This window comes from Mandrillus leucophaeus, unplaced genomic scaffold, assembly GCF_000951045.1.
Source record: "Mandrillus leucophaeus isolate KB7577 unplaced genomic scaffold, Mleu.le_1.0 Scaffold176, whole genome shotgun sequence".
NCBI lineage: Eukaryota > Metazoa > Chordata > Mammalia > Primates > Cercopithecidae > Mandrillus > Mandrillus leucophaeus.
Genome location: NW_012101765.1, coordinates 2,125,177 through 2,147,878, shown reverse-complemented (window position 1 = coordinate 2,147,878; position 22,702 = coordinate 2,125,177). Strand labels below are relative to the sequence as shown.

At 34.2% G+C, this 22,702-nt stretch overlaps 1 protein-coding gene across 3 annotated transcripts in view; it reads right to left on the bottom strand.

The window, feature by feature from the left end:
- Positions 1–12,346: 12,346 nt before the first annotated feature.
- The window catches only part of EPHA3 (EPH receptor A3), a 384,202-nt gene continuing 373,846 nt past the window's right edge, over positions 12,347–22,702 (bottom strand). For 2 of the 3 annotated variants that reach the window (XM_011977262.1, XM_011977263.1), the window contains exons 16-17: positions 21,693–21,848; positions 12,347–15,054 (exon numbers count right to left, since the gene is read on the bottom strand). In XM_011977262.1, coding sequence (XP_011832652.1) covers positions 14,949–15,054; positions 21,693–21,848 — 262 coding nt within the window. In that variant the 3' untranslated portion in view covers positions 12,347–14,948. The remainder of the gene's footprint in view (positions 15,055–21,692; positions 21,849–22,702) is intronic. The other variant, XM_011977264.1, reaches the window with a different exon arrangement.

Genomic DNA, 22,702 nt, shown 5'->3' with positions numbered 1-22,702 from the left:
ACCAGGCTTTCACTTGGATCAAGGTAAGTAAATAAAGAAAGGAAATAGCACCACTTAAGTAGATAAACTAAGGAAAGCACTTTACCCATAATGCTTTATCTTTCCAGTTCTATTAACTTTATATAATGATTATTGTTTATATGGTGGAAAAAAACTGAGTCTTTAGAGTTCAGCCAGCATTGAATTCAAGTAACAAAAAAGCGAAGGGTCTTGAACTCAGATTTGTTTGATTCTAAATCCTGATTTCTTTCCATCATGATACTTTTTAACAAGCATAACAGCAAGAACTCACAGTAATTATCTAATATTTTCTGATACCAATGTTTATTTACTTATCTATTCAAAATGTCACTTTTTAAAAGACATGTACTGTTTAAAACATCCGAAGGTATACAAATAGAAATGATTTTAGTCAAATTTTCAAGGGCATACAGTATCAAGGCTAAGGGTGTCCCTTAGAATCTTTCAGAATGTAAAGAACAAAAAAATATATAGTTTACTTAGTGATTATGGGTTTATTTAATGATGCATGGATTGTGGGAACAACAAATCATTTTAGCGTCTGAACTCTTGGAAGGATCAAAAAGAACTAGAATTTTTTCAGGCTTCAACAGTAACTTTAATATCCACCCTCCCTACAGTCTTTACCTCCCTACTTCCCCAACATACCTGAGGCCTCGAATCATGCCTGGCACAGAGTAGATATCTCAAAAAAAGCAAACAAACAACCAAAAACCCACATTACTTGTTGCCACTGAATAAATGCATGGAATTTTTGGCTTATGTTGGTGATAATAGAAACTTCGCTAACTTCGTGCTTTTGTTTTTCTTTTCTCAGTTGTTCAGTGATCTACAACCAAATAAACCAATCACAGGTGTCAGCTTATATTACAATACTGACTTTTACAAATCTTAAAACTATTGAAGTCTTTATGACTATGTAAAAGTATAAAAAATACAAGATCAAATTAGGGTGCATTTATTTTTAAGAGCACAAAGAACACAAGCGCTTAAAACTCCTGTTATATACTGAATAATTCTGAATTACCACAACCAAGCAAGAGAGTCCTAAATAGTTTCCAGCTAACTCTTTAAACTCCGGACAAACCAGTTCAAAAAGCCCTGCTAAGTAGCATGGATAGAGTCATAGGGTTTTATTCTGTTACATACAGCACTCTCATTTTCAAATTTTAATCGATTTATAATAGTAAATATCACATAATACAGATTGTTAGAACTGGAAGAACATATAAAAATATCTAGACCAATTATCATTTACCACAGGTAAAGAAGATAATATTTGTTCACGTAAACATTTTAAGAGTTTGCATGTCTTTATGAAGTTGCAAGTGTTTATTGTAATACCTTGAACAGATATTAAGAAAATTATACAAAATGATTTAAAAACTTTAAAAATAAACAAAAATGTAATTCTAAAATAAAACTAGGTCAAGGAACCCACAGAAAAGCGAGAAAAGACAAAGAGCATAATTTGAAACAGAAAGGAAAAATAGAAAAAAACAGTAAATTAGCAGACTTAAGCCATAATGTAATTACTTGACAAATAAATGGATTAAATACATCAATTAAAAGACACAGATTGACAGAATGAATAAAAACCATGACTCAACTATATTGAATCTACAAATGCTTTCAAAAATAATAACACAGGTGTATTAAGAATAAAACAATGGATGAAAATATATTATGCAAACATTAATTTTAAAAAGTAGAGTATTTGGCAAATTTTTGTTTGCATACTGTATTTTGCCTTGGGAGGTAAAATCGCTTTAGCTCTGAAGCAATACAATATATAATGATATATATTACATATAAATATACATAATATATATAATTGTGTAATATATAAAGTGGACTTAAGAGCAAAGAAAATTAGTAGGGACAAAGAAAGGTATTACATAGTAATGACAGGATTAATCTAACAAGAGACATCATGGTCCTAAATGTGTATGTACAAAAAATAAACAAAAAAAAAACAGAGCTTTTCAATACACAAAGCAAAATTGGATGGAGTTGAAAGAAGAAATGGTCCAATTTACAAATACAGTTGAGAACTTCAAATTCCCACTGTTAGCAGTAAATAGAAGTATTCAATAAAATGTGAGCAAAGATACAAGAGAACTGAAAAACACTGTCAACCAATAACATTCACCTGACATTGATAAAACATTCCACTCAATAACAGCGTAATATGCGGTCTATTTAATTGTCCACCAAACATTCACCAGGATAGACCATATGCTGGCTCATTAAACAAACCTCAGTAGATTTAAAATCATCTAAATCATGGAGAATATATTATTTAATTTTAATAGAATCAAATTTGAAATCAGTGATAGAGGAAAATCTCTGAACATTTGAAAATTAAAAAACACACTTTTAATAATTCATGGATAAAAAAGGAAGTCTCAAAGGAAATAAAATATACATAGAACTGAAAGAAAATTAAAACAAACATAAATATTAATGAGATGCAGCTAAAATAGCAATAAAAGAAAAATTATAATACTATATGATAATTTTTGAAAAGAGAAAATGCTTCAATTAAACAATCTAAGCTACTTAAGAAACTAGAAAAAAAGAGAAAATAATAACCCAAAGCAAACAAATGAAAGAAATTAAAAACAGCACATATAAACAAGAATCAAACAGAAAAGGAATAGAGAAACCAACAAAACAAAAATTTTATCCCAAAAAGTTAATAAAAGTATTAAAAATCCAAAACATAGTCATGACAATAATCATAAACATTGGTAATGAAACAAGTTGCGTTATTTCATAACGATTAGAAGAACAAGGGAATAATGCAAACTATTTTTATACTCACACATTTGACAATTCTTTTAAAATTGAGAAATTCCTCAAAAGCTACAAATTACCACAATGAACCAACTTGAAATGAACTAAATAGTTGTGTAGTTATTAAATAGAGTTTATAATTTAAAATATGCTGAGAGATAAATCTCCAGGCCTAGATAATTTCACTACCGAATTCTCTAACACTTAAAAAAGAATTAGCCCAATTTTATACAATCTCTTTCAGAAAATAAAAAAAGAATGTTCTCCACCTTATTTTATGAGGCCAGTAGTATCCTGATACCAATGCCCAACAAAGAAAATAAAGAAAAAGCAAAGAAGTAAAAGAAATGCAAAAACTACACCTATATATGTTTCATGAAGTTCAACACAAATCGCTCTACAAAATCATAGGAAATTGAATTCAGTAATGTATTAAATGATCATACACCATGAACAATGAGTATTTTGCCCCAGGTATGCAAGACAAGTTCCATATTCAAAAATCAATCAGTATAATCACCCAATGGAAAAGAAAATAGTATATCATCACTCCAATTGAGGCAGAAAAAAAATTTGAAAAATTTCAACACTCGTTCATGAAAAAAATACTCTCAGAAAAATTGAAATAGAGGGGAATATCTTCAACTTGATAAAGAATATCTACAAAAAATTTCAACTAACATCAAACTTAGTGGTGAAAGATTGATAGCTTTCTTCCTAAGACTGAGAACAATGGAAAGATGTCTGCTCACAACTTAATATAGCAGAGGAGGAGAAATTCTAACCACAGTAATAAAGAAAGAAAAAGAAATAAAAACACATACAGGTGGAAGGGAAAAAAGTAAAAATTTCACAATTTGGGGATGGCATGGTTGTCTACATAGAAAAATCCCAAAGAATCTACAAAATAAAAACTTAGAACTAATGTATGAATGCAACTAGGTAGTAGAATATACAACCAAAACCAAGAGAATTAATCACATTTCCATGTACCAATAATTAACAGGTAGAAACCTAAATTAAAAATATAATACTAGGGCCAAGAGTAGTGGCCCACTAGTGTAATCCCAGCACTTTGGCAGACCAAGGCTGGTGGATTATTTAAGGCTAGGAGTTCCAGACCAGCCTGGCCAACATGGTGAAACCCCGTCTCTACTAAAAATACAAAAATTAGCTGGACAGAAGTGGTGCACACCTGTAGTCCCAGCTATTCAGGAGGCCGAGGCAGCAGAATAGCTTGAGCCTGGGAAGCAAAGGTTGTGGTGAGCCGAGATCACGCCACTGTACTCCAGTCTGGGTAACAGAGTGAGACCCTGTCTCAAAAATAAATAAATGAATAAATGAATAAATGAATAAATAAATAAATAAATAATATATATGTATACCTATACACACATATATATAATACTAGTTAATTTTGCCAAAGTAAATGAAGTACTTAAGTATAAATTGAAAAAACTTGTATAAGATCTTTATGCTAAAAATTTCAATGCTAGTGAAAGACATCAAAGAAGACCTAGATAAACGAAGAGGAATACCATATGTGTGGATTGAAAAACTCAACATTGTAAAGGTGTGACTCCTCCCCAAATTATGTATAGGTTTAATGAGAAACCTATCAAACGTTGCCATTTTTCATAAAATATTCATATAAGCTATGATCTCAATTTCAGAAGAACCTTTTGATTGTTTAATGCCTAGCAGTCCCGAGTGTTCTATGCTGTGTACTCATTCCTAACCAAAGGAGGATGAGGGTAAGGGAGTTGATTTCTTCTCTCCTAAATAAATCTTAAATGTGGATATTAAAAATTTTTGAGGGTAAATCTTTTAATGAGTGTATATTAAATTTATTCATTGCTCTTAACAGCAAAAATTGAAAGGAGTGTTTTGGAGGAAAAAATTCTCTGTGGGTCTCTCATGTTTCTGCATTATCTTTCAAGCAGAGGCACTGTCCTCTTTTCCACATTTTCTTTTCAAAGATATTTGTATAGTAAATAACCTATACATAAATAAAGACTTAGTACTTCCCTTTGCAGCAGATGGTAAGTTTGTTAACTCTGCGATATGATAAAGACATTTCTCTCTGAAGAAATCGTTAGGCAGGTTTGCAGCCAATTATAAAATATTGTAGTTCCTTAAACATGAGTTTCCTTTCCTTCAACAAAACTCATTGCATATGCAGGCAAGACTTGGCTCTCTTTGCAGAACTTTGTAGAAATTAGGCCTTGGGGAATTTGTGTGTGAAATGGTGACACTGGATACTGCTACTGCTGTGAGTACCAAACTGTTATTTGTCTCTGACCCAGAAACCTCATGACATCTGCCAATATCCATGAAAATGTGGCAGACCAAATTGTTGACTTGTAAGTAGGGTAAAGTCTCACACCCATCCTCTTTTTCCTCTCCTCCCTTTAGATGTCTGTACTTGAAACCAACAACCACATTGTGAAGCCACGTGTGAACTTAGCTGGATCCCTGATAACAGCCAACACCAATAACCAGATAGGCGGGCAAATAAATATTCAGGAGAATCCAACGCCAGAGTTTGAGTCTTCCATCTGAGGTTCAGGCAACGTGGAGCAGAGACATGCTTTCCCATGTATAAACTCCTGACCTGCAAAAAACATGAAATAAGTGATTTTGTGGTTGTAAGTCACTGAGTGATACTATACAACCGTAGTGTCTCATGTTATGCAATCATAGCTATCTTAAAAGGGAAAGATTTCTTAGTTTGCTAGTCTTATCCCTGGCTTTGGCATTTATTAATTCTTTAAGTATTAGTAAGCTGGATAATAAATAAATATATGTGTATATATATAAATAAATATGTGTATATGCATCTATAAATATATGTATATATGTATTTATAAGTATATATAAACATGTATATATGTATTCATAAGTATATATAAATATGTGTATATGTATTCATATATGTACTCATGTAGGTATTCATATATGTATATAAGTAATCCATTTAATAAATATGTGTATATGTGTATGTAAATATATATATTTCTCTTTCTCCAGAGTAGGAAAGTGTATAATAGGATTCCTTTGTCACCCATAGTGATTTTACATTATAAATGTGTGTTATTCAACAATTATGGGTTTATTCTACATGCCGAGCCCTGAACTTGTCTGTGTTAGATAAGACTTACCTCTACAAAACTTTCTGTTTCAGAGAAACATTAATCTAAATGGAAAGCAATTGTATGTTGCACAGAATCTATGCTACAATTGTTGAAATAGATAATATTGCTTATTTGTCCTCCAACAATACATTTAATATTCATTTAACAAAGACTAATTGTATGCCTACTACCCTATTGTATGCTAGGTATTCTACTAAGCACTTGGTAAATGAACCATCACACTAGGCTAAAAATTAATGTCATGCCACAGCCTTTAATGCTCAAATGATCCTCAAACTGAACCCATTAAACTAAGAAAAATATTCTGTTGCAAAAATGTCTTTAAAAATTTGAAAATATCGACAAATTAATCTATTTGATTCTGCAGACAAGTATTAAACTTTCGTGTATTCAAACTTAATTTTATTACCCTAAGATATTGTTATGATTTCAATGTTCTAACTTCCATAGAGTATGTTATGTGTATGTGTGTGTGTGTGTGTGTGTGTGTATGTGTGTGTGTGTGTGTGTGTGTGCGCGCATAATCTCTGAGTCAGAAACATGAAATTGAGTATTAAGGGCTCTCCAGACCAAGATAAATAATTATATTGGCAAATTGAGCCTTCTCTGAAGGATTGTATCCAAATGAATTTTGAGTAGAGTCTGTTTCAATTTTTGCATTGCTGAGTTGCTGATATGAAATATATATTTATTATATGAAGCATACCTATGGCAGTTAAATTTAGATAGTGTTATCTGTAACAATTTGTATTGGCTTCCTCCCAAGGCTTTCAATTTGCCATGTATGAGAATAAATGAGAACCATATGAAAGTCAATAAGTTCTTGATAGTACATGACATTCTGTATTCTCTCATCCTTGATTTTAGCAACATTCCAAGGGTTTGACTTCCATCACTGAGGGTGATAGCCTTCAAAAATATAAAGGTTTTTTTCTTGGCTTCAGATAAGAATCCTAAACTTAACACACGTCCATAAATCAATGGTGTGGAAATCTGTCAGAAAATAGCACAAGAGTACTATTTTTTCCTTATGTTATTTGGTGTTTCCAAATTAGATTATTTGTTGAATGTTCAAGGAACATGTTTGCTTGAAGGGTTCACCATATGTCAAGGAAATCTCATGCTATTGAAATGGAGTTCTCAGAAATGAAATCAAGGATAACTGCCTGTTCCTTCCTCTACCATGGTAGTGACAATCAAAGGATTTTGCAGAACTGTATCTCTTCTAGCATAGTTACTGAATTACAATTGCACATTGAAAAGTGGAAAATAGAGACTACCCAGGATCTTAATTCTGGAATACTTTTTATAATTGTCCTTCAGATTTTATCCTCAAGTTGTAATATTATACCGACAGCTAATAAAGTATAATAGTTCAGAACAAGAGTTCTGGAGCTGGTTTTGACTTCAGTTCTTCTACTTGCTAGCTGTATGACCTTGTGTGATTATCAGCTACTCTAAGTTGCAACCTATAAAGTGGATAACATTATACTTATTTCATTAAGTTCTTGGAAAAATTAAATCAAATAATATATGTTAAGGGCTTTGTACATAGTAAAAGTTAAATGAACGCTAATTATAATTCTTTAGAAAAGTTAAAGTTTATATGTTTGTGTACATACATGTAACAGGCACATCAAGCAACTTTCTTTTAGTATTACTATTACTAGCACTACTTTATTTCTAAGTTAAATGGAAAATTACCTTTCTTCAGAGAAGATAGATGATAGCCCACCTTGTTGGAAAATGCGATTCAATTATGACTATTCTTCATCAACATGTAACTGAGTTTTCCCAGAGAATTTCAGGGTGAGGACTTCTGCAAAAGTCCAAACTCTTCATTTTATGGCACATCTAACTCCACCACTTATTTTCCCAAATTGCATCTAGAGCCTGTGTGTCAATAGAATGTGCATCCCAGAAGCCTCATAAGGGTAGCTTTTAGTAGGCATGTTGACGTTCTTTGTACATAGTGAGAAAGTAGAAAGGATCAGAAAAGCTTTGGCATTTACCTTGTTAAATTTTTATAGCTAAGCTCTGGTTCAAGGGTCTACTGAAACAACTTAACTGCACTAAGAAAAACGGGAGCATTGAGACCAATGAAACGAGTCCACAAAATTCTATGAAAATGAACCAGTTCTAGCAGAGATCAGTATATTCAATGATCCAAGATATATAACTAGAACATTAACTAGCTTTACTGAGCTAAAGGATATTTACACTTTTTCCTATGGGGAAAAATAATCAGATACATCTCCATTTGTAATGTTATCAAACATTGTTTTAATATATTAATTCAACTCAAAACATTTGTTTCTTTATTATATACCAGGAAAAATTGCAATAGGTGATGCAGCAACAATGGTTTGCAAAGCATAGTTCAAGGCATCATCAGCCAAAAGTAAAGATGGGGCATAAAGAATAAGCAATCTGGGTTAAGATCATGTGTGTCAGTATTAAGTACAGGGTTCTACTGCTGCATGAGGAAAGGTTACCTAACCCAGTTTTTAGGGATATAAGAAGACTTGAAGAATGAGTAGAGATTGGCTAAGTGATTCTAGACAAAAGATCAAAAAGGTCAAAGGCTATGATGTATTAAGGAAGTGTGGAATACTCAGCAAACTACAAGTGGGTCAGTACAGTTGTATAGAGTGTAAGGAGTTAGTGGGTTAACCAGAAAATAAGGAGAGAAGCAGGGTTTTATTAAGGATAGGTCTCATGTGCCAATACCAAAGGGTAGTCTGTATTTTAGAAATAAAAACTTGGCAGCTGCAAGGTAAGTTCAGTGTGCGCGTGTGTGTGTGTGTGTGTGTGTGTGTGTTCATAATTAAGTGGGTTATAATTTAAATATATAGAAATTTTTCACAAAGACTCAGATTAAGGATTCTCTTGAAAAATCAAGAATTAATATATACACCTCCTATGTACCTACAAAAACTTAAAAAAAAAAATTAAAACCTAGTTTCCCTAAACCCTAAAACAAAGAAAAGGGAAAACTAGGATTTCACACTGGATGGGTGCTGTCTTACACCTGAGAAGTTTGCTTTTAGTGGAAGAAAAGGCACTTTTACGGGTCACAACACTCTTCACTTGCTTCACTCGTTTATATAACCTGCCAGGTCCCTGAGGCATTTGAGTTTGCAAGCCTCCTGAGGAGGAACTACAACATTAACTTTGCTGTATTAGTCTGGCTGCATATTGAAGAGTAGGTTGAAGATACCAAGATTCAAATCAGGGGCACAATTTAAGAAATCCCTTCTGTAATTCAGAAAAGTAATGAGGATCCACCAGTGATTCTGCTGGGCAATAGAGAAAAGGGATGAGAGTGAGCATTTCTAAGGTGGCATTGTTAGGGGATCAGTTAGACAATGAAGAAAAGGTAGAGGGAAGAATAAACGATAACATTTTAGTTTTCCAAGTGAGTCAACTTGAGAGTCGTCTAAGTTTAAGATTTCCAAGAATCAGACACAGGAAGAATTAAATCCGCAAATAATTTTTGCTAGAAATGCCTGGGAAGCACTGGAATAGGGTTTAAGAGAAAACACAACGAGCTTTCAGATAGAAATACAGGTCTGACACCTATAAAAGGAAAGAGTGAAGGAAGGAAAATTGAATAGTAAAGAGCTCAGACTGCAGGGGATGCCTGAGCAAGCTTCAGTTAGGATGATTAGAACATGAGATACAAGATTGCTTGTTAGAGGGATTTACCACTTGAGAAGAAATGGCCTGGCCCTAGTACTTCCACCGTACTCAGTCACTGACAGGCGTTAACCAAGGTAGAGCATGGACTGCTAAAAGTATGTTGGGGATTTTGAAAATATAGCAGCTCACAGTTGTCAGCTAACTGCTCTCTTGCAATAAGCTCTCTTGAAAGGAAATCTGAGCAGTGTACTCACATAGCTGACAGGTACCATTAGTAGAAGTATTGGATTTATGTAATAAGAGAAAAGAATTACAAATAGTTGCCTACAGAGAAAAAGAAATTGGCACAGTTAGCAAGAAACTGGTATTTCTCTGATAAGCTTTTTGGAACAATCTGCCTCTGACATATTATTTATGTTAAAAGGAGTTGTGACAGAGATTGTGATATAAATTCCAGAAACTTTCCATTTTTATTTAGGCACACTGTCAGACTACTTTCTTTATGTTCTCTTGCAGTTAAGTATGGCAATGGGGTTGAGTTGTAGCCAGTGGGACCAGAGAAGTGGTATCTACCACTTACAAACAGAGTTCATAAAATCCCCCCAAATGATCCTCTCCTTCATTTTCCTGGCTGGAAGTAGAGGATTTCAAGGCTCCACAAGATGGAGAAAGTGTGGGCTCCTAATTATTGCAAAGAAGGACACCTGGCAAACACCTACTTTGGATTATTCTGTGTTAAAAAAATATTTTTATTATTTTTAAGTTGATAATATTTGGAGACTCAACTATGTAGCTAGCATTAACCTAAGAGGTGTTTCAAGAAAAATATATTTCTATATAGGAAACACATAAATATTTGTAATGTAGATCTTTACATACTTTCAGAGACATCTTTCCATATACATTTTTACTCTGGAATTCTTTTTCCTAAAGCTTCAGATTCTCATCCCCAATACTTAGAAACTTATTAAAGTTTGGCTTACACTTAAAGTTTGGCTTACACTATATATTTTACAAACCCATGACGTTAAGCTGACTTCTCCTAATTCTCTACTTTGACTAATGGTGCCATCATTTCCACAGACACTCAGGACCTAAATTTTTGGTTTGCTTTGATTTCTGTCTTTTGAAGCATTCTCAGAACAAATCAGTAAATCGGTAAATTTTGTTAATCATCTTTCTTTTATGTATTTTTGTATGTTTTCCATTCTTCACATCTCTATTCACCATCCTGGGGTAGATGTATAGCGTCACGCATAGAACACCAAAATAGATTTCTAACATCACATAGTCTATTTGACCTAGTCGTCTCCAAGCCTCTTTTGCAAATTGTCACTGTCACTGTCCCCAGATCATTGTGGAAATTATAGTAGCTATCACATGATGGGAGGACCACAGAATAGGAAGATTCCAGTTTGAAATATCTATCTACCTAGTAGGGTGACCTTGGGAAGGTGACTTGGACATTCTGAGCCAGAGTCCCTTCTCACATAAAAGTAGCTAATCTCCATTCACAGAACTGTTGCAAAAGATTTAATGAGGTAACTTGTAAATGATGATAGCAAAACAACTGGCTCATGATAATGCATACTATGTATTTACTGAATGAATAAATACATTATTTACCTCTTCTCTTCCCCTTATCTCCTGCTTACACAGTATTCTCTACTCCACTCAACTTGACCAAATGCTATTTCTCCTTCAAAGCAAACACAAATCAGACCTGTTTTTTTAATCTCTTCCTAATCACTTCCTTCTCTATGGGAATGTTGATCACTTATTTTATTTGCATATTTTTGAATTAGCTTTGATCGATTTTATATGTAATCATTTTCTTTAAGTGGACTGCAATGACAAGGGACCTATTGTATACAAAGTATCAGGTGTGCCTTAGTATGTGGCTTGCGGTTGTACTTTATTTTTATTTTTTTTTTACTAGTTTTATTTGACCTGACCAGAATTCCTTTCTTCGTTTGTCATAAGCAGCATTCTGACTTTCTGTTGGACATAAACTACTTTTATACCACGAACCGCTGAAGAGCATCACTTTCATATAACCCCACACACTATCTCCAAGGGCAAGCACAGGAGTCAGTACTTGCCAATCCGAGAGATTCATTCACCAGCCCAATAGGGCCTGTGATCCAAGAAAGGCCTCATGATCTCTGTTGGAACTAGAGAGACAGTAATTCTTTCATAGGAGTTGCAATGCAGAATTAGATTAAAGAGAGTAGTATTTTTCACCTTGTAGAAAGACATAGCTTGCAAATTGACCCAGTTGGAAGAAAAATAGGGCCAAGGGAAGAAGATAAAGAATGAGAGAATTAACCCTGTTGACATTGTTTGAATTACTGGTTCAATCTGTGTCTGATCTCTTAGCTAGGGAGTTTATCCCCAGATAATTCTGTCACTTCTAAACATTTTCTTTTTTAGAAAATTAATACAATTTAATTGTTTTCTGTTATTTGTAATCAAAAGAGAACTGCCTATTACAGTTGTGTTTATTAACTTTGAAATAATATTTACTGATTATTTTTCTGGTTTATTCATAATGAGATGTAGACCAAAAACATGTGGATTACACAATGTAAATCCCTCCTCACTAATGGAGAATAAAAACCCAGAAGCATATTTTTTGTGACTTATGTAAATTTCATTATTTTGCTTTTAAATAAGCACATATTTTTATATATTTTTTTAAAAACTAAACTTCAAAGACCACTTCTGTATTCCAATCTGTAAAAAATATTTTCATTATGTTTATTATAAAAATATAAATGTTTCCACTACAAATCATTTTACATTAGTAAGAGGCCATCTACATTGTACAACATAAACTGAGTAATATTTTGAAAAGACAAGTTTAAAGTAAACACATACTGCCAATCATATCACATTTATACATGGCTTGATTGATATTTAGCACAGCATAAACTGAGTGAGTTACCAGAAATAAATAATATATGCAAATCAAATTTCAGATACAAAACAGATCATATGGTACATAACATCGTGAAGGAGTTGCGACCTTATGTTTACTGAAAGTCAATGCAGTTCCTGTACAAAGAGATGGCCATAAGCATTCTAGTACCTCTACTCCACGGTTAAGAATCGTACACTTATGTTTACATATGTACAGGGTAAGAATTGTGTAAAGGAAATTTATGAGAGGTCAAGTAGAAAAATATTAATAAAATGAAGAACAGTATATGGTGTATACAACCTCTACTTTCAAATGGAAATCACAGCCAAAATAAGTGAAACAGATTCAACAATCCTCAACTTCTATTAGTTTATGAAATGCATGGGTTTTGTTGAGTGTGCTCAGAATAGTACCTAAAAAAGTAAATATTAGTCTGGGAAAAAATTAGACTGAAACCATATTCAGATCTCATTCTAACACTCCAAACACAAAATACTTGATTTAAAAAAATGTTTTCTAACTGTTGACAGGAGGTATAATGAAATTTGTGATTAGTTTTATAATCACAAGTGTATTTTAAAAAATGTCATGCTCTTATATATCCAATACAGAATTCTAGTAGCCTGATTTGACTCAGGAATATTGCCAAGATTTGAGAAACAATCTTATATCTGAAGGAGCACAATCTAAGTCTTACTACACTAAACCTACAACAGATTAGCACTTGTGAATTTTGATTTGTGATTGTAAGCTGTGTTTCATTAGTGTTCCGTTTTGCATAAGAACATTAAGTTTGCAGCATTGTTTTATCCATTCTGTTCTTGTGATGTATGCATTTCTTATACTCAAGATCATATCAGCATTAGAAAGAGTATTTATAGAGCTACAGTGTTGCTTCAGAATATATTACTAGCTAGATATCCACCAGGTACATCTTTTCAAAATTACTGAGCAAGCTCATAGTTAGCCTTTATGTAATAGTAAGTCTAATCCCTGTGATGAGAAATCGCTCTCCTGCCTACACATTTGAGGCATTTGCTAGATGACCAACTATTCTGAAAATGTTATATCCAGTAAATTCAAAGCAGTACACCAAAACTGCACCATGTGCATTGCAGTGGAAGACTCTTAAAGATAATAATACCTGGCACTAATGATCACAATAATTAATTAATTCACCTAAACACCAGTGATACAGAGGAGTAGTTCTGTTATCGTCATTCTCTATAAGCAGTTCAGCAAGTTTAAGCAACAATAGTAAGTGACTTTTCAAAGCCAGTGAGCAAGTAATTTTTTTTCCCCTCATGCATTGGCCTATACGCTGTGTTGCCAATTAGTGCAGCAATCTATATAGGATTCCAATTCTCTCCAGTGTAGCTATTCTCGGAAACTCTAACCCAGCTCCTTCACTAAAGGAGGGAGTTGATAGGCTCTAAGCACCAGAGCAGGAAAGGTATGTTATCTGGTTGAAAAGCCATTGCATACAAGCTAGTATATTACACTAAGTTGTGAGCATACAGTTTATAATAAATGGAGAGGCAAGAATGATTAGGATAACAGACTATGAGAGATTTGGTTAGTGTATGAACAGGAAAAGTATTTCATTTTTAAAAAATATATGTAAGTGGATGGTTCAAAAAATCTGAAAGAAACCCATCATTATCTGTGTCTAGTTAGACTGCTGACCATTTGAGAGAGCATTTGGCACTTGGCTGTAACAAATCCATATTAAATCATCAAGGCATAAATAGAAAACAATAAAAACAATTCAAAAGAAAATAAATATGTACTTTTTTCAAAAATTAAGACATTTCTTTACATGATATACTTAAGGAAGCTAACAATTTAAAAATGTATAGTACTTAAAACAACTACAAATTTCTTCTCTATATGCTTTAAACAGATAAAAGAGAATAATGCAGTGATAAGGTAGTAAATATGGCCAGATAGTTTGAGGTATAAATTCCTCTATGTTGCTTGCTTTAAAAGAAACAAAATACCTGTTACAGATTTCCTCTGTATATAAAAATATTACAAGTCTTTTCTTTTGTGGCTACACCTAAACAAAGCCACCATGTCCGTTTTGTTATTTCACTTGTTTTGATTTTATGATAGTCAGTTTATGATCAATGGCTATATGCTAGTTCTTCACCATTTTACGCTGAAGAATTAAATTTAATCCATTGACTAATATTTAAAAAAGCAATTACAAAAAAATACCCCACCCACCCATCCACTAAATGATAGGGGAAAATAAAGAGTTTTTCAATTCCATTTTAAGGCATTTGTACTCGTATTTGAGTGTCTTATTGGACTTGGAACTTCCACCAGTATCTCCAGCATTATTGCCTGCTTGCAGGATGATGCTACACCTTCCGCAGCCACCACTTCCTTCCAGAAGTAGTGCTTTACACGGGAACTGGGCTATTCTTTGATTGTGTTTCTAGAGCTGTAATGCTACTGATGACCTTCTTCTGCGGCCCAACCACCGTGACACCAACCTTTTTCATGTCACTGTAAAAAAAGAAAACAATGAAAGAATCGGTTTCTTCGATAGTATATAAGCAGATTTTCAATTAGCACAATTTGCACAACGATATATTCTAGTACTGTGGACCTAATTGCCTGATAGTTATATCATCGGGGTTATGTCCTGACTGTTCCACCGTCTTGTAGAAGACTATATAGATGGTGTAGTGGCTTGAATGGTGTTTCCTCAAAATCTCTGTCAATCCCAAACCTCACAATGTGATGTTATTTGGATCGAGGGTCTTTGCAGATGTAACCAGTGCATGGACTGGGAAAATGCCACACTGGATTAGGGTGGTACATAAATCCAGTGATGGCTTCCTGATAAGAGAATAGGACACACAGAGAAGAAGGCGAGGTACAAATGGAGGCAGAGGTTGGAGTTATGTTGCCACAATTCAGAGAACACCAGGATCCACCAGAAGCTAGAATAGACGAGGAAGAATTCACCTCCAGAGACTGGCGCAATCGTGGCACTGCCGCATCTTGATTTCAGATTTCTGCCACCAGAATTCTAAGAAAAAAAACTTCTGTTGTTTAAGCCAATAAATTTGTAGTAATTTCTTGTGGCAGCCTTAAGAAACTAATAGCGATGATCACATATTCTTTGTGGGGCTTTATCTCTTTCCCTTGAATCTGGGGACTACTTTGACTAATAGAGTATGCCAGAATTGACATTGTATCACTTTCTTCACTCCGGTCTTAGGAAACTGCCAGCCTCTACTTATTGCTTCCTTTAGTAAATTTGTATTAAGCCCACTAACTGGCAGCCATTGTTTAGGTTGCTGTTGATAAACAGAGTACAAAAACAAAGAATCCCAGTTCTCATGGAATTTACCTTCTTGTGGAACAAGACGGGGGCTCTAGAGCTACCACATAAAAAGTCTGACTACCTGACAGTATTGCACAGGAGAGGCCACATGTAAGCACTCTGGCCTACAATCCCAGGTAAGACCAGCTCTGTAACTAACTGCACCAAGGCAGACGTCGAAATGAAAGCATCTCCAGCCCTCCAGACCAGATCAGTCCATTTGTCAGCTGTAAGCTTCCGTCAACATCAACTTCAGAGCGTAAAGAATCATCCATCTGAGCTCTGCCCTAATTTATAACCCACAACACTGTGATGTCTAACAAACCTGTTGCTGTTTTAGCCTTTAAGTTTTGGGGGAGCCTGCTGTGCAGTCGTAGATAACTGGAATAATCTCATTAAAGTACACAGTTCTTTCAAAGTAGAAAAACTATGACAAAGGCATATCTCTTTTTATTAAATATATAATAATTTAAAGTCGGAAAGTAGGCATTAAAATAACGATTATAAAAACACAAGGAATTTCATTTAGGAAAAAAGACAGCTAATGTGCAAATGGTTAATTATATATTCTTGTTTCAAGTAATCAATTCATATATCCATGTCTTTCAGGATTGAGAGATGCTCAAATATCCCCTTCTAATGACAGCTTCCCCAACCCTCCTATTTAATATTTTAACACCTTTCTGTACTTGTATCTGCACTTTCTGTTTTCTTTTCTTGTTTCATTTTCTTCCAAAGCATTGATTACCATCCAGCATATTGACTTTCTGATTTATTTTCTTTATTCCCTGTCTTGTCCCACAAGAAGGTAAATTCCATGAGAACTGGGATTCTTTTTTTTCCTTTTTTTTGGACTCTGTTTATCAACAGCAACCTAAACAATGGCTGCCAGTTAGTGGGCTTAATACAAATTTACTAAAGAAAGAAACACACAAAATCTATTTTTCTGGGTAAAGACGACCAGGGCATAATGTATCATTTGTCAAGGAGAGCCAGGAAAATAGAGAATGGCAAGGAAAAAAGAAAACATGTGAACACACCACACACAAACACACACACACACCGACACACACACACACACAGAGGGGTTTCCTTTATACTGACCATAAAGAAAGAAAAAAAATGGGAATTCAACTACATATAAATGGATTAATCGATTTCTTAAGAAATGGGTTCCTAGGCAATAAAGGTATTCAAGAAGACGATAGGTAACCATTTGAAAAGAAATGTAGTTATTTAAGCATCAGGGCATTAAATTAACCAAGATTCTGCTGAATTCCTACCATCTGGGCTGAGAAAGTTCCTGATGACCTGAAGGTTCCCTCCCTGCTGACTGTCAAAGGGCTGATCAATCCTCTGTGGACAGCTTGTGCCTCGCCTTAGGCCCTGTCTGATCATACTCTTCCTCAGGAAGGCTACTGGGGATGTATGGGAATGTGAGGCTTGCCACGCTTAGGGTAACTGTGGATGATGAAAGTCTTCACTTAGAGTAATGTGTGCTACTTCTGTTGATCGCTGCCTTTGAGAATGTGCATTACATGATTTTGAAAAACGTACCATGAATCTATCTTTAAAATAAAGAATACACATTTCTCCACTCATCCCCAAACTATAGCAAAGTCAGTTTATGAGTCTAGAGCCAGAAAACAGGACAGATACAAGTATGGGTACGCAGATGAATAGATTCTCACTCTTTCTTCTTTCTTTCATCTTCTTCCAATACCATATCATATGTTTTGTGACTAGATGATTTTTTGTCCTTTGTCTCTTCCCTTTCCCCTTCTTAAAATAATAGTCATGGAAAGTAAATATACATACACACACGCACACACATTTATATACATATATACACACATATATATACACACACATATTTATATAAGTAAATATATATATAAAATATTTATATATTCCAATGCAGTAATTGTCTGAGCTCTTTGAGAAATTTAAGCACAGTTACTGAGTACTACTTGCTATGATGTTTGGCCCTGATCTTCCTTCTGAACTGAAGCATTCATCCCCAAGTGGCTGGAAAAAAAAATGTGATGCTGAGTTCACAGACCGATTTGGGACATTCCTCATCACTTCTTCATATATGCACCTCCTGAGTGTATTTCTCAAAAAATGTTCTGCCAAAAACTGTTTTACATTCTGTGTCTGTGAACCCAATATAAGCAAACATATATATAGGTTTATGTATAATATATAATGTATTTTATATATGTTATATATGTATATATGTTATATAATATATAAATGTATATAATATGTAATATAGATTTTAATATTATATATGTTTATATAAATATACTATATATAAATATTTTATATTTTTTTACTTAATGCAAATGATTATATTGGACTTTTGAAAAGAGAATTAAAGTAATTATCCTTTTGGGTTATTCCTTAGCTAGGGTTTTTAAACACCCTCTAGTCTCTCTATTCTTGCCAGAATATCTTCTGTGCACTTATCTGCCATGTCCACTTCTCTGCCATGTCCAAAATAACTTGGAACTCCCAGTTGCTGCTGTCTCTATAACACTCTGTGTGCTCATTTCATTTTGACTGTCCTGTTCAGAAGAGTGGTGGAAAAGTTAAAGACTAAAGAGCAGCTCCAGACTGAGACCAGAGGTTAATGTGTTATCTGGTACTTCAAAGGCAAAGGGATAGGTGATGACACTTTGAAAATGGCATCCAAGGGTGCAGGATAATGACATGTGGCAACTAATCTGCTTAATATTCATTCCACACACTTAATTCTCTCTCTAGTTTCACAGTCATAGTGACTCTAACCTTTCCCTTTCTCTCTTCCTTTCTCACTTTAACCTTCCTAAATCCATCTTAGGTTATGAAGTAATGTCTTGAAATACGTATTTATTAAATGAAATCGCATATGTTCTGGGCTTTGTTCAAAAATTAGATAACTTGAGTAGCTTGCATGTCAATGAACTCTCTAAACTAACGAAAATAAATTAATATGAATTTGAATGTGAAATTTTATTGATCTTTTCCTATACTTTGGCAGCCTGAATAGAAATAAAAAAGAGATTCACTATTCATCTTAGGTATCTTTTTCTATTCTAGGAGAATCTCTACAGTTATTTGGTCAAGCGAATCATTTCTGAATTGAGTCTGGATGGCACAAAGAAAATAGAAACTGAAAGCAATCAAATTCAAACAATAAGCCCAACAGCCTGAAAGAAAGCTAAAATATCTAGCTCAATATTTTATAGCATTTATGCTGAAAATGTTACCTCATTATATTTACCCAAATTATTAGTATATTAAAGATTTCTAATAAATTCTCATTTTGTAATACAAACTAAGAGCATGAGGTGCATGACACTACAAAGACTCAAGAAAAAAGGCAGCTCCTTTCAAGAAGGAGTGTTAGGGCAATAGATGTTAATCCCATATTGTCCCTGAACTGAGGAGAAAGGACAGAAGAAGGAATATTGTGGGGAGTGTGATACAGACATATCCATACCACCTGACTCAGTGTGAAGGACAAACCTGAACGAGCTATCTTTCAGCAAAAGTCAGCTTTTATCTTAAATGTATTTTCACAGGTTGTTCAAATAATAACAACAATTAAGTAAAAATATTCCAACCAGCCAAAAAGAATTTGATGTCCAACACAAGTAACGTCGCTAACTTGGAAGTATGACACATGCTGTCATTCACTTTTTCAAAGCAAATAGCTTTCTTATCACATTCATAGCATATAATGGCTGACAATATTTGAATTGCAAACTAGCAGTTAATCTTATTAACAGTGTTCTGCCTTATACATTTCAATATAGTGTTTCAATATCTAAAAGTTTCGAGTGTTGATATTTTATTGAGAATAAACATTTGCATAACTTTGCCTTAGAAAATCTGTCAATGATGTGGAAATGTTCAACTTTGCGTTTGCTTTTTGCTATGCTTCTGTGCTTTATAGCAGGTGTTTTGTATATCATAACCCTAACTGTTTATATTACTAGAAAAAAGGATTTATAAAAATATTTAAATACATGATATATTCTGAGACTGTATCTGACCAAAATACGTACCATGGAAACCCAAAGTGTACTGTCGATTGGGTCAGAAGTCTATTCAATAAACACCACATTCCACTTTGAACAGGAGTGTTGGTGCATGTTAAATAGACTAGAGTAAGTTTATTTTTTTAGAACGAGTCCTCTTCTTTAATAGTAATAAACTCTTCCTGTAAGTCTTCTGTGGCTTTATGTCCTTCTGACTGTAATGTTGCACCAAAAATTATAAACTTATTTATTTGTTTGTTGGGCACTTATATCTATTAATTACATGGCACATTCCTTTTTGGCATCTAATCTGTCATTTTTCACAGTGATGCTGAATGATTGACAGGGTGGCAATGAAAGTCTTTATATATTCTATAATATTTAAATATTTAAATATTATTGGGAGATGATAATACTTAAAGAAACTTGGGGGACTAAAGGGTTTATTTAATTTAACAAAGATCAAAGGAAGACTGACACAAAGATGAACACAGTTTCCCAATAGACCATGTAAGCTACAGCATTCTGGACAATTTTTGGTTTATCTATCCAGTACACACCTCTTTCTTTGGGACAGTTCTCTATCTTATCTTCAGGAAAGGGCCCCTACAGCCAAGTTCATACTACCTCATTCTACTGCTTTTGCAGGTAAATGACTAGATACTAGCACACATATGACTTTGGAGGTGCCAATGCACAAGAGGGACTGAGCCAGTCCTACTTTCTCTCCTGGGAACTTAGAATTAGGGGAGTTGGACCCTGGTCAGTTGAATAGCACTAGAAGGCTCTGTGACCAACAGTTGAGAAGGGCAGGTTTTAGCTATGTGCATGGGAATCCAGAAAACGTCACTGTGCAGAAAAAGAAAAAATGAAGCAGTCACATTAGGAAGTGAAGTAAATTGGTTCTCAATCACAGAGAGATGAAGAATGTGACTTCCAACTCTTAATTTATCAATTCCAAAACACCCTACTTTGTGAATAAGAACCAAATTTTTAACTATTCTCTGGATTCACTTGATTCTCTATATATACCCTTTCCTTGAGTCCATGTGTTTCTCATATCAATAGATTCCTGTTACCAAAAGATTATTGTCCACAAAATATAGCATATTATACTTGATTATTACTGGCTTTTAACACATAAAACTATCAACTAATATTAATCTATGATGCATATTTTCTTTCTCATCTGGCAATAAGCCTTTTGAGGAAAACTCAAAAATTCTATCTTAAACCTAATTATAACTTCATTTTCTAGCATGATATCCTTCACAGAGTAGACAATGATGAATACATGATGTTATGTTTATTTAGCAACAATGAAAACTAGTTTTAGACTTTAATACCTTTCCTTGTACACCAGATTATCCACTTGGTTCTCAATTTTCCTTATTCACAGATGTTAAGCTTTAGTAAAAATAACAGAAAAATCACAAAATGCAGAAATATAATAATCATCAATCTATGTCTGCTAATGTTTTAAATTAGGGTCTTGGGTCTGCAGTGTGGTTATGGGTGTGAATCTGTTGGTTGATCTGTAGGTCATATCTGGTCTATCTAAACACACTGATCCTTGGCCCTATCTTGAGGGAGGAAGACACATCAATATGTATCAATCCAGAAGCTGTGGGCCACAAGGAGACCCAGGGTCCTGATTAGCAAATCCAGGAGATAGTACCTCAGATCTACCACTAATATTTATAACATGTCAAGCCAAGACATGAATATTCAGCAGAAAGTTCAAAAGAATCATTCATTCTTCTTAATGAATTTTTTTTCCTTACTCTGTGGAAATCTTGGCTATTGTGTCACAAGAACTGTACTCCACGCCTGTGAAGATTTCCTTGCAATGTGCTGTCCGGACACCATTAAGCCAGTCACCTGTTGTGCGGAAGGTAGTGATATCCACATTGCTTTGGTCCAGAAGAAGGTTTGATGGCCTGCAAGAAAAAAAAAACACCAACGGGAGACAGATCAGGAGTCAGCAGAGTTGCTGTGTGTCAAAATTTGACACTAACATCAGCAGGAACTTCCAGACTTCATATGGTGTTCCTGTTCATTTGTGGAATTTATCTGCCATGAAAGCTTCATCTGTTCAAGCTGGCAGCTTGGAGGAACGCCGTGTAATCATCTTGTCTAAGTTCTCCCCTTCTCCATCCACAAGCGCTTTTTAAATCACTGAAAATTTGCCAGTGAAAGACATAAATATATCCATACATATTTTATTATCATTTAATTGGTTTAATCACTAGCAAAAATGGTAGTAATTTAGGATACAGTTGCAGTAGGGAGGACACACTGAATTCTTTGCTGTCTGCTTTGATGATGGATTCAGTTTGAATATTTTACATATTTCCCACTGGATGTTTGTTTGTTAGACATTGTGCAGGTTGCTGTCTAAAGAATGGCTTGAACAATCTAGGGTATACCTACAGCAGGACATAAACTCAACACAGAGTTAAACAATGTTGCATGTGATTAAAAATAAAAATAAAAAGTAATAGAAAAAAGTAGATGACTGACAAGAAAAAACATTCTTGCGTATTTGACACCAAATGAAGTTCACACATACACACACAGAGGCTCAGAGAGGGATTGTAATTGTGATTTATATTGCACAATACAATCAGCATTAAGAAAAAGGGCCAGGCGCGGTGGCTCACTCCTGTAATACCAGAACTTTAGGAGGTCGAGGCCGGCTGATCACCTGAGGTTAGGAGTTCGAGGCCAGCCTCACCAACATGGAGAAACTCCATCTCTACTAAAAATACCAGATTAACCGTGGTGGCACATG